Source organism: Phoenix dactylifera, chromosome 17, assembly GCF_009389715.1.
Source record: "Phoenix dactylifera cultivar Barhee BC4 chromosome 17, palm_55x_up_171113_PBpolish2nd_filt_p, whole genome shotgun sequence".
Lineage (NCBI taxonomy): Eukaryota > Viridiplantae > Streptophyta > Magnoliopsida > Arecales > Arecaceae > Phoenix > Phoenix dactylifera.
The window spans coordinates 11948932-11963009 of NC_052408.1; the positions used below are offsets into that span (position 1 = coordinate 11948932).

The 14078-nt window shown below is 36.5% G+C and overlaps 1 protein-coding gene across 1 annotated transcript; it reads left to right on the forward strand.

The window, feature by feature from the left end:
- Nucleotides 1–1027: 1027 nt before the first annotated feature.
- Nucleotides 1028–11779, forward strand: LOC103701173 (probable rhamnogalacturonate lyase B). Its single transcript, XM_039115220.1, has 16 exons — nucleotides 1028–1471; nucleotides 4444–4533; nucleotides 4627–4748; nucleotides 5633–5668; nucleotides 5758–5877; nucleotides 5957–6076; nucleotides 6546–6687; nucleotides 6778–6948; nucleotides 8483–8632; nucleotides 9245–9351; nucleotides 9655–9745; nucleotides 9881–10022; nucleotides 10121–10280; nucleotides 10506–10622; nucleotides 11238–11364; nucleotides 11450–11779. The coding sequence occupies exons 1-16, from the start codon at nucleotides 1028–1030 to the stop codon at nucleotides 11687–11689; spliced, it is 2379 nt and encodes a 792-aa protein (XP_038971148.1). The 3' UTR covers nucleotides 11690–11779.
- The last annotated feature ends 2299 nt before the right edge of the window (nucleotides 11780–14078 follow it).

Consider the following 14078-nt stretch of genomic DNA (forward strand, 5'->3'; position numbering starts at 1 on the left):
ATTTTTGGCCTATTTAGGCCTCAAATCTAAAAAAGGTGAGAGGGAGAGGCGGAAAGGAGATCGACATTGATGTTAGAATCATTGGTCCTATAATGATCCTAACATTCCTTCTCAAACTCAAGGCGGTAGAGTGGACATCAACTTCTCTTTTCTTGTTCTTCTTTTTCAACATAGTATCATAGGCTAGCAAAAAAAAAAAATTGTCTTTTTTTTCTCTCCAATCCCTTGTTTCCTTTGATCCCCATTTTGGCCTTTGTTGCTCCTGACACTGATCACGTAACTTATTGCCGTCCTCTCTTCCATCTTTCTTATAGTCATCATCGTCGCTCGTAAATCCTCTATTTCTCATGTCTCGTTTAGAAGGTAGCGAGGGCTCTAGCCTCGGCAGCTTTCAAAGTTTCCTTCTTCGAAATTCTAATAAATTTTTAGGTTTCTTTCTTTCTTCTTCTTTTAATTATTTTTTAGTTTTTTATTTTTTATTTAATTCTCGATCGAAAGGTGACGCCGGCCTACGAGGATGCTCAGGGGCTATGATATGTTTTTTTTTTTTAACTCTTTAAAAAAAAAAAATCACGTGGGGCTCAGAGGTGTTGTCTTGTTTGCCCTCTGTTGCTTCACGTGGTGGGCTTAGAGGTGTCCTCCCTCCCATGCCTTCTCTCCCAGGCCGAGAAACGCCAGAAAATTTTTTTTTCTTCATCCTACGCGCGGGTTCTCTGTTTGCGGCGACTCCCGTGGAGGAGGAGGAAGACCGCGCGAGTGCTCCGCCCGCGCCTGCTCTGCGTCCGTGGCCGGATCCAGAGGAGGCGTTTTCTTCCCGTGCCTACGAGTGGGTCACCACGGCCACGTCTCCTACGAGTGGGTCACCATGGCACTGTACCGCGCCGACGACCCCGACCACGTCGAGACCATCCACGGCTACGTCTCCTACGAGGGGGTCACCACGGCTACGTCTCCCGGGGCCGGGGCCCACGACCAGATCGCGGCAATCGCGCCCCAGCTGGGCTTCATCAACCCATAGCCATCCAAGATGCCGCGAGCCGTCCTGCCAACGCTGGTCCGGGGCCAGTACCTGATGATCACGCACGCACGCCTCAACGCCTCCGACCCGGACTCCTCGGAGATCTTCATCTCGGACGACGTTGTCTTCGTGGACTCGAACCCTTGCCACTCCTTCCAGGCCATCCGCGAGCAGATCTTCCAGGCCCACTCGATGGGCCTTAGCATGGCCCGCACCGTCATGAGCGGCTTCAGACCCGACGCCGTCTCCGTCTACACCATGTTCGACCGCTGGTTCGCCTGGGTCCCGGCGTCATCGGCTTGGTGCTCATGTTCCTCCGGAGATGAGGGAGTTAAGCTCCCTAAGCACCAGCTTTCGGTGCTCATGTTTCTCCATGGAGGCGGCGGCGACGTATGCCGCACCGTATTGTCAGAAGCTTATATGGATCAGTATCCTCTGAACCATGTTGTTTGGGTTGATATGGCAAACGCTACCCAAGATATTGGCCGAATCCAACCGTATCATACGTTATGAAATAATTATAAATTGTTGATAATGAACCACTATCGAAAGGAATTAACATTTGAGTGATGGAAATAAAATTCAAGTTATGGATAACCGGCATGTGTCTTTCATGATGATAATATTTTAATATTATCCAATGGTTATAATTGCTATAGAATATTTGTTGTTAACAATCAATTAATTTATTTATATTAGCTCATGACACTTTTTGTCTTTCTTTTCACAGCCACGGAGGTTCAGAATTTAGTAGTGTGAGGCGAAGAGGATTTAAAATATCTCTAATACCACTGAATGTTTGAACATTGTGGTTGAACTATTTTTGTTACATAAACGTAATGGACTATTTTATTTTATTTTATTTTGTTCTTGAAAATGATGATTATGTTGTTGATGTTTTGTTCATTAGTAGGCCTCATGTACTTCATAGGGTTATATCTGGTGGAATATGTGGTTATGTCACATGCCTGCATGAGTGGTGGGTTTGGGATGTGATACACTTTCTTGTGCACCCTTGGTTCGTCCACTTGATAGCCTATTTAGGCTTTTATGATGCATTACTAACTTAATTTGTCATTGCTCTAAAATATTGTCTACGTTGCACTTGAGAATCATACCCCTATCTAATTCAAGCAAGGTAGCAGGTTTGACATGGAAAGTTTTTACTCATTGTCTGCTTCATGGACACTGAAATCAGCATATCTTTCATTCCGTTTTTGCTTGCATGCATTTATTCAGAGATAAAAATTAACAAACAAACTCATAATCTAGCTGTCCTCATTCAGGCTCCCGTGAAGTGCAAATATAAAGTTTACCAAATCTACAACTGCGGATTTGGCAACTTCACAATCAACTTATCCTGGCAAGATGATTGTTTGCATGCATGTTATGAACCGGGAATCATTACTTTTTATTTTGGTAACGGGCGGGGGGTTACAACGTTTATGCTCTTTGATGGCCAAAGATGTGCATATGGTTGCATGCCTTATATACAAATTTATGTTTTATTAGTTTACCCAAATAGCTTTTAAAGCCAAATTATCTAATTATTGCCTCATCTTATATGAAGAATCTTATTAACAATATAAAAAGTCTAGCTAACAGTGATAATCTAACAAATTGTCCCCAACTCATTCAAAAGCCTGGAAAACCAAGGTGTTGTTGGTGGGCGCAAGGAGCACATCCAGTTCTTTTCATGCTGTAACAAGGTACTGGTATTAAGAAATAACAGCTTCATCTTCCTATGAGTCAATTATTCCTTAAAGTTTATATTATGGAATCAGAGCTATCATGCCTACAGATTAATTTTACTCTCTTTGCTTTTATTTTCTCTTCTCTCCATTTTTTTCTCTATTTCCATGTTTTGTTGGCTCACTTTCTATATGTCTGGCTCTCTAGTAGGAGTAGAGAGGTTTGTGATTTTTTGAACAAGCAAGATAAATCAAGAACATTATTATAATCTGTTAAAATAATGAAAATAATAATAATAATAAACTTTGTTATTGACATTTTCAGGAATCTGTTTACATATGAATCCGACTTTACAGGTATGAATAGTACGGACCTATATATAAAAGCATGCTCGTTTATTTCCATTTTACACATATAACGTTGAATTTATATGCTATTTAATTGATTCATATGCAAATAAAATATTAATGGTCTATTTTATGTCTCAAATTATCTTAATGATTGATTAACCTAATTTTTGTTCATGCTTTTGCAAAATACAGAACAGGGCCTGGCAAGCATACTCCTAGAATGCCTCCTTTTTGGTTACTTTCAGCAATTTTAGTATTGCAGGTTTGCGTCGCCCCCCATCCCCTCTCTCTCTCTCTCTGTGTGTTTTTTCAGTGTTGGAGAATCATTATTTCTGAAGCTACTAGCTCAGTCACATAATTTTGGCAAGTAGAGGCGTAGAAATAATATACATCAAGAAATTCAGATCCAGCTAATCTTGGATTTGCTGAGAGACCAGCAATGCTCTAGCTTTATATCCACAGTACATATCAGAAAGAAGAAAGAAAACCACATAAAAGTCATGCTGTAAATTGATAGTATCTTCAATGATAAGTAGCCCTATGATTGATTATAACCTATTTATGGTGGTTTGTTCTCATGCAAAATTGAATTTATACATGTACAATTTTTTGTCGAATAAATCCAATGGTCATCAAGCTATAACTTTGATATAAAGAATAATTAATTTCTAGAACTATTCAAGATTGAATTGTTCGTTTACTCTCTTAATAATTTCTATGTGCAAGTATATTATAGTGCAACATGGATTCATAATTATGCTTAATAAAGTTAAGTGAATCCTATCATATATTGACAAATAATTATATAGTTTCGTCATATCTGAAGACTAAGAAACTAGCTTAGTTGATGATGAGCAGTATAATAAAGTCAATCAGTTTATTCCTCTCTAAATTCTGGCGCAGATATATATGTTTCTACATCAAGATTGGTTATTCTTTTGATTTTATAAATATGTATACTCAAAAAATCCCTGAGCTTTTTTTTTTTCAAATTAAGTTGCTTGCTTCGACTCCTATATGCGATAAATTTCAAATCCATATAATTTGTGCTTTTGCTTAGTATTCAAAACTAAATCATCCACTGTTTTCGGTCAGTTATGCAGCATGGCTGTTAATGTGTCCCATTCATTCATCACCCATCATTGATTAATTGAACCAATTACATCAAACCATAAAACAACTTCCAGGGATGATGCGGAAAGCCTTTACTGGTTCATATGATGAAACCATAAAACAGGTCAAAAATGGATCAATTTATAGTCTAAGTTGTAGTAAATTCTTACCCTGGGAATGTGATGGAGTTATAAAAATTTTCTATAATATAAATTTTGAAGAATTTGACAACTATTCTTGATCCTTGAAAGATTGGCATTTTATTTACAGGTTGTTACTAATGCAAGCGGACAGCAGTTCTCCAACAATTCACAAGCTGGGTCACCTACCGATGTGAGACTTGCTGTTCAAGATCAATATGTACGTGATGATTCCTTGCTTTTGATTGTGATGCTGTTGAGTTTTATATTGAATGAATGCGTAAAAGGTGGTGCTGAAGGAGCATGAATGCAGGTGATCATAGATAATGGCATTCTTCAGTTGACGCTATCAAATCCTGGTGGGATTGTGACAGGCATTCGATATAATGGTGTTGATAATCTGCTGGAAGTTGGTAATGTAGAAGATAACAGAGGGTAGGTAGCATCATGGTTACAATAATCTTCGAATCTCCAATTAGTTTGGATTTATTCATAAAGTAAATGATTCTGAAATTTTCTATATCCAACAGCTCATGAATTTTGAGAATATAGCATGACTTGTCAAATAAAATATTGGGTATTGATGCTATAAGCTTTTTTTTTTTTAATCTTTTGTTACTCGTGCCATAGATGCACGTTGGTGTAATGTGGAACCATGAGATTTGTATCTTTACCTTTTACTTTTTCTTTGAAAAAAATATATATGATATATGGTTTTGTAAAACTGGGTGTTGGGTTGTTTTGATGCAGAAATATTCAATTTCAGAACTATGAAATTGAAAACTTCTTAATTCACTAGGAATTTTGAACTTGATGGTTTCCCCCTCCCAGTTATCTAAATGTTCTTAAGTTTGTATTTTCTCTTTTCAGTAGTGAAGCTCCTACTGAAATGCTCTTGATTTAAAAAATTTAAGAAAAGTGTGATGGTAAATGAAAATGAAAAAGAAAAATAAAAATCCAAATACAGCCTCATGCAGGAACCATCATTTTAATTGATCTCCTTTGTAAACTTATTATTTTCTGAAATTTCTTATGGACTTCTGATGTATTTTCGACATTTTTGTGAATGCCAAGTTTCTTTTCACTTACGGAGCATTCTAGATATTGAGCTTGTGAAAATCCTTGGAGCCCCAAAACTCACCTGCTAACTTCCTACAGTTTCTAGATTTGGTTCTTGAGTGAGCATAATATTCGACTAAGTGCGACTTTCATGAAACAATTTGGATGAACATAGGACTGATCGATATAGATGCTATTTTCTCTTGTAAGGATTCATATTTTAATGTTGTCAGTAAACCTTCCTTCCTTTGAGCGTTTAGGTACTGGAGTCTTTTCTGGACTGGAAAATTTGATCGGTGAGCGAATCTCTTCTGCCGCTTTATTTTTTCTTTTCTAACCTTGAATTGAATATAAAATTTCATAAGTCATTTAAATTGTCTTACAGGATAAAAGGAACAAATTTTAGAACAATATTTCAGAGCGAAGAGCAGGTAGAAGTTTCATTCACAAGAACATGGACTCCATCCCTCAATGGCACGCTTATCCCATTAAACCTAGACAAAAGGTGCATCAAGTTCTAATCATATTTTCTCCTCTTGCAGTTGAAAAGGTTATGAGATACTGATAGTTATAGAAGTTTCTAGGTTTGTTGTGCTCCGTGGCAGCTCAGGATTCTATACCTATGCAATCTTCGAACACCTGGAAGGATGGCCTGAATTCGATATAGGGGTACTTAGGGTCGCTTTCAAGCTCAGGAAAGACAAGTAAGCAGTCTTCATAATGCTTTCATGTTTTCATATGATCTCTAGGTCATGGGGGAGTAATCTTCCCATTGTATTAAGGCTCACCCTCTTTTTAACTCAGTTTGTGAGGACCCGTGCGGGCGTGTGTTTAGTTCCGCATCAGTTATTCGCCGAGTAGATCTTGAGTACTTATATAGGATTAAGAAACCCAAATAATAACTTCTGGTTAGCTATTTTGGATGAGGTCCTGGATTGTTACAAATAGTATCAGAGCGGATTCGACCCGTAACGGTTATGTGGACTAGGGAACACTGCATCACGGATCCATTAGGGCTGACTACGGGCCAATTGTGGTACTTGTGATTAGATTTATATAGATTTAAACGGAGGAATTCTGTGACGATCCGTGCGGGCGTGTTCATTTAATCTCTAATCATTTTACTTTATATTTGTGCGTAAATGCATTTATCCATTTTGTATATGATTATAGGTTTCATTACATGGCAATATCAGATAACAGGCAGAGGATCATGCCCATGCCTGATGATCGCATGCCTGGAAGATGTCAGCAATTAGCATACCCTGAGGCTGTCCTCCTCACTAACCCCATTAATCCAGACCTCAAAGGAGAGGTAAACTAAAGATGTTATAGAAAAGCCTATTACAAGCTTATCATTACCATTTACGTACATGGCATTTGATTTAAGAAAATGTCCTTCTAGGTGGATGACAAGTATCAATACTCCATCGAAGATCAAGACAACAAGGTCCATGGATGGATAAGCTTTGATCCTCCAATTGGCTTCTGGCAGATCACACCCAGCGATGAGGCCCGAACAGGAGGGCCTGTTAAGCAGGATCTAACCTCTCATGTTGGTCCTACAACCCTTGCTGTAAGTATCATAACTTTTTGAATTTGGTATTTTTTCTAGCTTCAGCTTCTCCTTCATAATAGAAAGCTTCAGACACAATGGTCTTGTCAAAAGACTATATACATTAACTTACAATGTCAATATGTTATCATTGATGGATTTTCTTCATATCATCTTCTTGTACATACTCTTAATATGGCTTGATACGCTATTCATAGCCTTTCTTTTTTCTTTTTTGAGAAGTACGGTGGGATTGCCTCCATGAGGGATCAAACTGAAAACCTCTTTCTAGCATGTGGGCTGAGAAGAGAGGTGCAAACCAATGGACACGAGTCCTGTTGGCATCATTTACAACTTCTTAAAGTAGATTAGATTATGACACTCCTCCTTGGTTAAGTAAATTATAATCCAGATTTTAGTATCCTTTTGTTTGCAAATAACAAACGAGAGGACATGCAAAAATTAATGTGGACATATAGAGAATTCTACTACTTTGTAGGTGGCTGTGTCAATAACCGTTGCATCACAACCGAGCTGGCAATTGATATCTTGCTACATACTTCAACTTACAAAGCATTCAAATTATGACATGCTTTTCATTAGCTTGAGATTCATCTATATATAATTGATTTTGCAATTGCCACAAGTTCAATCTTCTTGTGGTTATTCGATGTTTCTTTTCTTTTTCCTCTTTACTGTCTTTGGGATTCTTACTTCAATGACAAATGGAAAGGATATGGTATCCTTTTGGATTTAGATCACAAGTTTGATTACACATTTTTTTGTTTTCTAAAAGATGCCACTCCAAAAAAAAAAAAATGTCACGGCTTTTCAGCTAAAATTGTTCTACTAGATATTTGTTGATATTTTCAGGACAGTTTACATCAAAAAAAGATATTTTTAGGAAAGTTCTTGATCTAGAATTTAGAGTTTCTGATAACCTGAAATATCATTTCCTCTGCCTAGGAATTCATTTCATCACTTACAATTATAATCTTGTAGGTTTAGCTTCTTTGTCTTCAATCTACTTAATCTATATGTGTGGCAATTATATAGCAAACTGGACTATAGCCCTGTAGTTGTATCCCTCCTTCAAATGATGGGGGTTCTATGGTTAAGTCTTGGAAAGTGTTACCAATTGATTTGGTGCAGGCAATTCTGTATGTGGGTTTTCCCTCCCTATACACAACACACACCACTATCTTTGGTTGAATATACAATATCTTGTCAGATATATTTTTCGCTTCAGAGTGTTGCTCCTTTTATTCTAGAATCATGATTCTTATGTGATACTTGATGACTTAATGCATAATGCATAATGCATCTTGATGATTTAATTCATAATGCATATCATCTAAGATATATCTGTTTCTTCCATGTCGACGGCTACAATAAAGATTATATGTTAAATTCCATGGAAATTGTTACTGCTTAATAAAGACTCCTTTGATACAATGACTTGAAATTTTTTTGTTTTTGGTTTTGCAGCATTTTATACCTATGATTTAAATATCATTATGAATATTTAATATGTTTGTATTCTCGCTGTATTCAGATATTTGTCAGCTCTCACTACTCCGGACAATCACCTAAATTCAGCTACGGAGAGTACTGGAAAAAAGTTTTTGGCCCCGTGTTTGTTTACCTTAATTCCGCTTCAGATGGGAAAGATCCAAAAATACTCTGGCAGGATGCGAAAAAGCAGGTTATTATATAATCTTATTAGCATATTAGAAATGAAGTGCTATCTTCCAATGTTTACGAATTCAGGTCGTCCCCTACTACTATATTAACTTTGAAATTGCTAGCCAATTTGATAATTTAATTGCTGGTTCTTCTTTCAAACAGGAGTGGCCTTGTGGTTGAATCATGCATGTGCTGATTCTTCCATCAGTTCTATGAAATTATTAGTGCGCTCCCACGTCGACTTTTTCAAAAATGATAATAACGAAAAAAAAAGCGGATGGACTATCTGATGAAAGTTTTACAATGGCTTGACCATTATACATATAGGCTAACTTTTGTTATTGAACCAAACCTTTGTAATCCAAGAACTTTCTCTAAATATTTATGTGCATGGTTTTCTGTGTTATTATAAATTCTGAAATTATTCATGCTAAGTATTCAATTTTTCTGAACAAAATTGAATTATTTGAGCAACTGTTTTATATTGTAGTACTATTAAGGAATTAACTGAAGCCTTTTTTAGAGTAAATACATGAATTCATACTGAATTTACATATGAAAGGTATTGCTATAATTAATATTGTGTAACTGGATCATGCTAACACTTCCGTACTTCTATTCTGTATTTCAGATGCAGAGAGAAGTCGAGAGTTGGCCTTATAGCTTTCCAGTTTCAAAGGACTTCGAAAAGAGCTCACAAAGAGGTTCTGTTAGTGGTAAATTACTAGTTCGAGATAGGTAGGTTTGGTTCTCCACTTCATATATTTTTTTTTAGAAGTTTATTAGCTCTTCTGGTTTCAGTTATAATAAAGAGCATAAAAATACAATTCATCAAGTCTAATATTATTCTTGTGTGATGAAGGAAATTTTTTTTTTTATGAATAAGAATAAGCCATTACAATAACTATATATGGGTTTACTTTCTATAAATGAGCATTGTTATCGTGGTTTGCATTAATCCCTAGGGATAATAGGCATAATAATGGGCTTACTGGTTGGTGCAACGATTTTCATATAATTAAATTGGGATATTATCCTCAGGTACATACATGGTGAAGACATATATGCAAATGGTTCTTATGTTGGTTTGGCTTTACCAGGAGAAGCAGGATCGTGGCAAAGAGAATGCAAGGTTAACCATTCAAGTTTAGTTTCTTTTTTAAAAAAAAAATGCATAATGATATTTTTTACATTCTATTTTTGTTTTAGCAAAGTTCGGGCCATAAATGAGCATATCCTGGTATCTTATGTACTTTGATTGCATCAGGGATACCAATTTTGGACCAGAGCAGATGCCAATGGGGGGTTTTCAATTAGAAATGTCCGAACCGGACAATATAATCTTTATGCATGGGTTCCAGGCTTTATTGGGGATTACAAATATAGTGCAACCATAACAATCACCTCAGGTTATTGTACATTAACCATATGCATTGTTCTTTTGGTGATCATTTGATTATTATTATCTGTTATGGAAATCTCATGATTTCTGAACCTTTGTAAACAGGAAATAATGTTGATTTGGGCGACCTTATTTATGAACCCCCGAGAGATAATGTCACCTTTTGGGAAATAGGCATCCCTGACCGTTCTGCTGCTGAATTCTATATTCCAGATCCAAATCCTAAATATGTTAACAGACTCTACATCAACGATCCAGCTAATAGGTATAAATATTATCTTTTCAAAAGTAGTGTAGTTTCATTTTTGGAGATCAGCATTGGCATAGGAAGGGCAATATTTTTTGCTTTGACTCTACTCGATGCAAGTATTTTTTAAAAAAGGGTTCTACTTGACATCATCATGTCCTATTTTAGCGTCGAACACCTGTCGTATTCTTAATTGGTACTTTATTTTATTATTAAACAGAATCTCCTGCGTTGCTTTTACAGATTTAGACAATATGGTCTATGGGAAAGATATGCTGATTTATATCCAGACAGAGATCTTGTCTATACAATTGGTAAAAGCGACTATAAGAATGATTGGTTCTTTGCTCAAGTTACCAGGTAATATTTCCTCAACCTTAATTTATGCTCTTTTCAGAGGAGATTCAGCTCAACAATTTTGAAGAAATTTATAGGTTCACTGGCTGATTTATCTTTTTTAACACCCTAATTTCTTCATTTAATTGGTTTGATCTTAGTTGCCAAATTATGTTGTTAATACTCTTCTGCCTTGTAATTACTCATATGGTTGGAAATAGACTTCAAATTTGCAAATACTTGGCTATTTCAATTTTCAAGCTTTAGAATGGCATTTATTTTGATTCGCCATTTAGTATTTTCATGGTTAATCATTTGCGACTTATGATGTGTGGGCAAGCAAAACAAAATTGGAACTGATCCTTCTTTTGATAAACATTGGACAATTTTACTATATATAATTAGATATATGTGTTTTTAGTGTTTGACATGTTGCCTTCCCACATTTACAAATGCATATAAAATAATTACAGCATTAGCACCAAGTTGGACAAGTTCTTTTGTCTTCTTCATGTCTGTTTCTGTAAACGTTTGAAGTAATTATGATTTTCTCTCATTATCAAGTAATAAGTTCCTTCCAGATTACATCTTTGCGTCAGCATTGAATGAAATTGATTTGTAATTGTTCTTATCTTTCAGGAAGACTGATCAGAACTCATATAAACCAACCACGTGGCAGATTAAGTTTCATCTTGATAGTGTTAATCCATCTGGAAGTTATAATCTTCGAGTAGCACTTGCATCTGCTACTCATTCTAAACTACAAGTATGCTCATGAAACTTTCTCACTCAAATTTATGACGTGATAACTATATTGGGATGAACTAACTTGATCTCTATGTTTGGCTAAGGTTCATTTTAACAACTTGAAAGCAAATCCTCCTCACTTTACAGCAGAGCTGAATGGCAAGGATAATGCAATTGCGAGACATGGAATCCATGGATTGTATTGGTTGTACAATATCAATATACAAAATAATTGGCTTGTTCAAGGTGATAATACGATATTTCTCACTCAGCCTAACAGCCAGAGCCCCTTTCAGGGAATTATGTATGACTACATCCGAATGGAAGGACCCTCAAACTCTTAAATAGAAATAATTGATCTTCTTGGTTACTTGTAGCATTTGACAAATAATATATAGTATTCAAACCATGCAAGAGTTCAACACCAGAAGTATCATTGTTTCTTGGACATCAATGAGCAATAAAATTCTATGATGATATCGGATTGTTTGTTGGAGTTTGGACCGAAGTGGATTAATCAAAACTTCCATGAATGGGATTAGATTGTTAAAGCCGAGCCTCTTTGCATCCGTCTCATGTCCTACTTTCATAGCTGGATTTGTTTCTATTGAAAATCCAAGTATAGCATTGTTATAAGCCTTGAAAAAGAACACTTTCTACTAATTACTTGAGCTATATCTTTCTCTCCCTTTTTCTATTTTCTTTCCTTTTCCCCCCTCTTTTTGGGGTGGACAAGGGGTGGCAAGCCACTCAATATCCATCCATCCATCCATCTGTGTATATATATATATATATATATATATATATATATATATATATATATATATATATATATATATATATATATATATATATATATATATATATATATATATATATATATATATATATATATGTATATGTGCACATGCATATATAAATACACACATGCATACATTAATGCTACGTATATACATATGAATCCAACCTATACACGTGCCATGCTATTATAGAAAATACGAAAGACCTACTACTATATTTGTTGATTTATCAAACTTGTTAAGGTACATTTTTAGCAGTTACATGAAGAAGTCTTATGAGAAAAAAGGTTCTGATATTTTCATGCCCCAAACTCATTTGGGTCGGCCGTATGCCACGGCCGCGTAACTCTAAGGGTGTCACGCCTCGAATTCGGAGCGCGACAGACGCCGCTTGTCTGTACGGACCTCTTTTTCTGTAGTGTGGTGCTGATATCTGGCAATAGATTATTGTTCTCACTTATCCTGTCCATGTTGAACTAGGATGAACTAATCATGAATGTGGTGTAAACATGCTTAAGTTTTACTGACAAAAGAAAATTCAAGAAATTCTCCACATCTACTTTCCAAACGTTTCATGCTTGTGGCTAGTTTGCCCCACGTGTGACCAAGTATTCACCACCTTGTCCGAAATTTACAGCATATCATACATTCCTCGCATTAGAAATGAGTTCTAGAGCAACAATACAATTTTTTTATTTTTTTATTCTCTGGCTTTTATTTATCCTTTTTTTTTGGTGGAATAACATCATAATAAATTCCTTTTCTCTTCAACCTCCTCATAGTTGTTAAAAATAGGTAGGCAGTTCGTGTAGTCATGGCCTTTTCCATGGACGACATAGTGGATCTACTAAATCCTTGTTATTTATCGAAAAATATAGCTGTTGGCATTCACGCATCCTTGTTAGATTCTAACCGCATCCCTTTGGAATGCGGCAACTGCATTTGAATTCTACCCCCATCACGTTGGAGGGCTTCTTGGAGAGAACCTAGAGAAAGAAGAGAAAGCAAGGGGGACTCATTCTCTTCTACTTCGTCGCTGTCTCTTCCTCCTCCTTCTTCATACTTAAATAGAAAAAATATTCCAAAAATATTTTTTTTAATTAAATTTAGATTTTTTGCATGAATATTCTTCTAAATATCAAATTTTATATAAATACCTTCCAAAATTAATATTTACATGTATACCCTCATAAAACACTTATTTTGATATTCTATTATTTTTTTTATTTTTATTTTTGCATATACACTTATGCCATCTAACTTCGTTAAAAAATTAATGGTTTCAAATTAAAATGACCAAATGTGAAAAAAGAAATAATTATAAGATGGTCACGATGAAAAAAATAATTTCAAAATTATATTTTATTTTTAATTAAAATAAATATGGTTTTTATTAATAGTGTTATAAATTTTTAGAAGGGCATCCTTGCCCCACAAAAAAAACAAAAACAAAAATCAAAGAAAAAGAAAAAAAGAAAAGAAAAGAAAAAAAAAAAACCCCGCAACTCCACCCCCACCCCCCCCCCCCCCCCCCCCCCCCCTCTTCCGGGGCCCAATCCGGCCTCTTGCCCGCCGCAGTGGCCTCGACGGTCATGGTGACGATGCAACCCCCGCCGCTGGCATCTCCCCTTGACCCATGCAGTCGACGCTAATCCTGCCTTCCCCGATGAGGAAGAGAATACTGGTCCCAACGCTAATTATGGAAACAAACTACGACTCCACCTCTGCCGCCTTCGTCAGCGCCGCCTAGTGGAGGAAGAAGAAGCCCGCTTGCGGCAAGGAGTTCGCCAGTCCGAAGGTGATGCATGTACAAGCGGTGCCACCCCGATCACGCGTGGCGGGGGATCACACCGCCGGTGCTGCAGCCGGACAGCGAGAAGGAGGTGGCGTCATCGATGGTGAGGCTGTCGGCCAAGGAGGGTGCGTGGGTGAA

Excerpts from the sequence above, each read along its gene's own strand:
- LOC103701173 (XM_039115220.1), top strand. The coding sequence starts at position 1,028 with ATGCCGCGAGCCGTCCTGCCAACGCTGGTCCGGGGCCAGTACCTGATG. Across the intron at positions 5,878-5,956 it reads CCATTAAACCTAGACAAAAG|GTTTGTTGTGCTCCGTGGCA; the intron begins GTGCATCAAGTT and ends AGAAGTTTCTAG. Across the intron at positions 9,746-9,880 it reads CGTGGCAAAGAGAATGCAAG|GGATACCAATTTTGGACCAG; the intron begins GTTAACCATTCA and ends TGATTGCATCAG.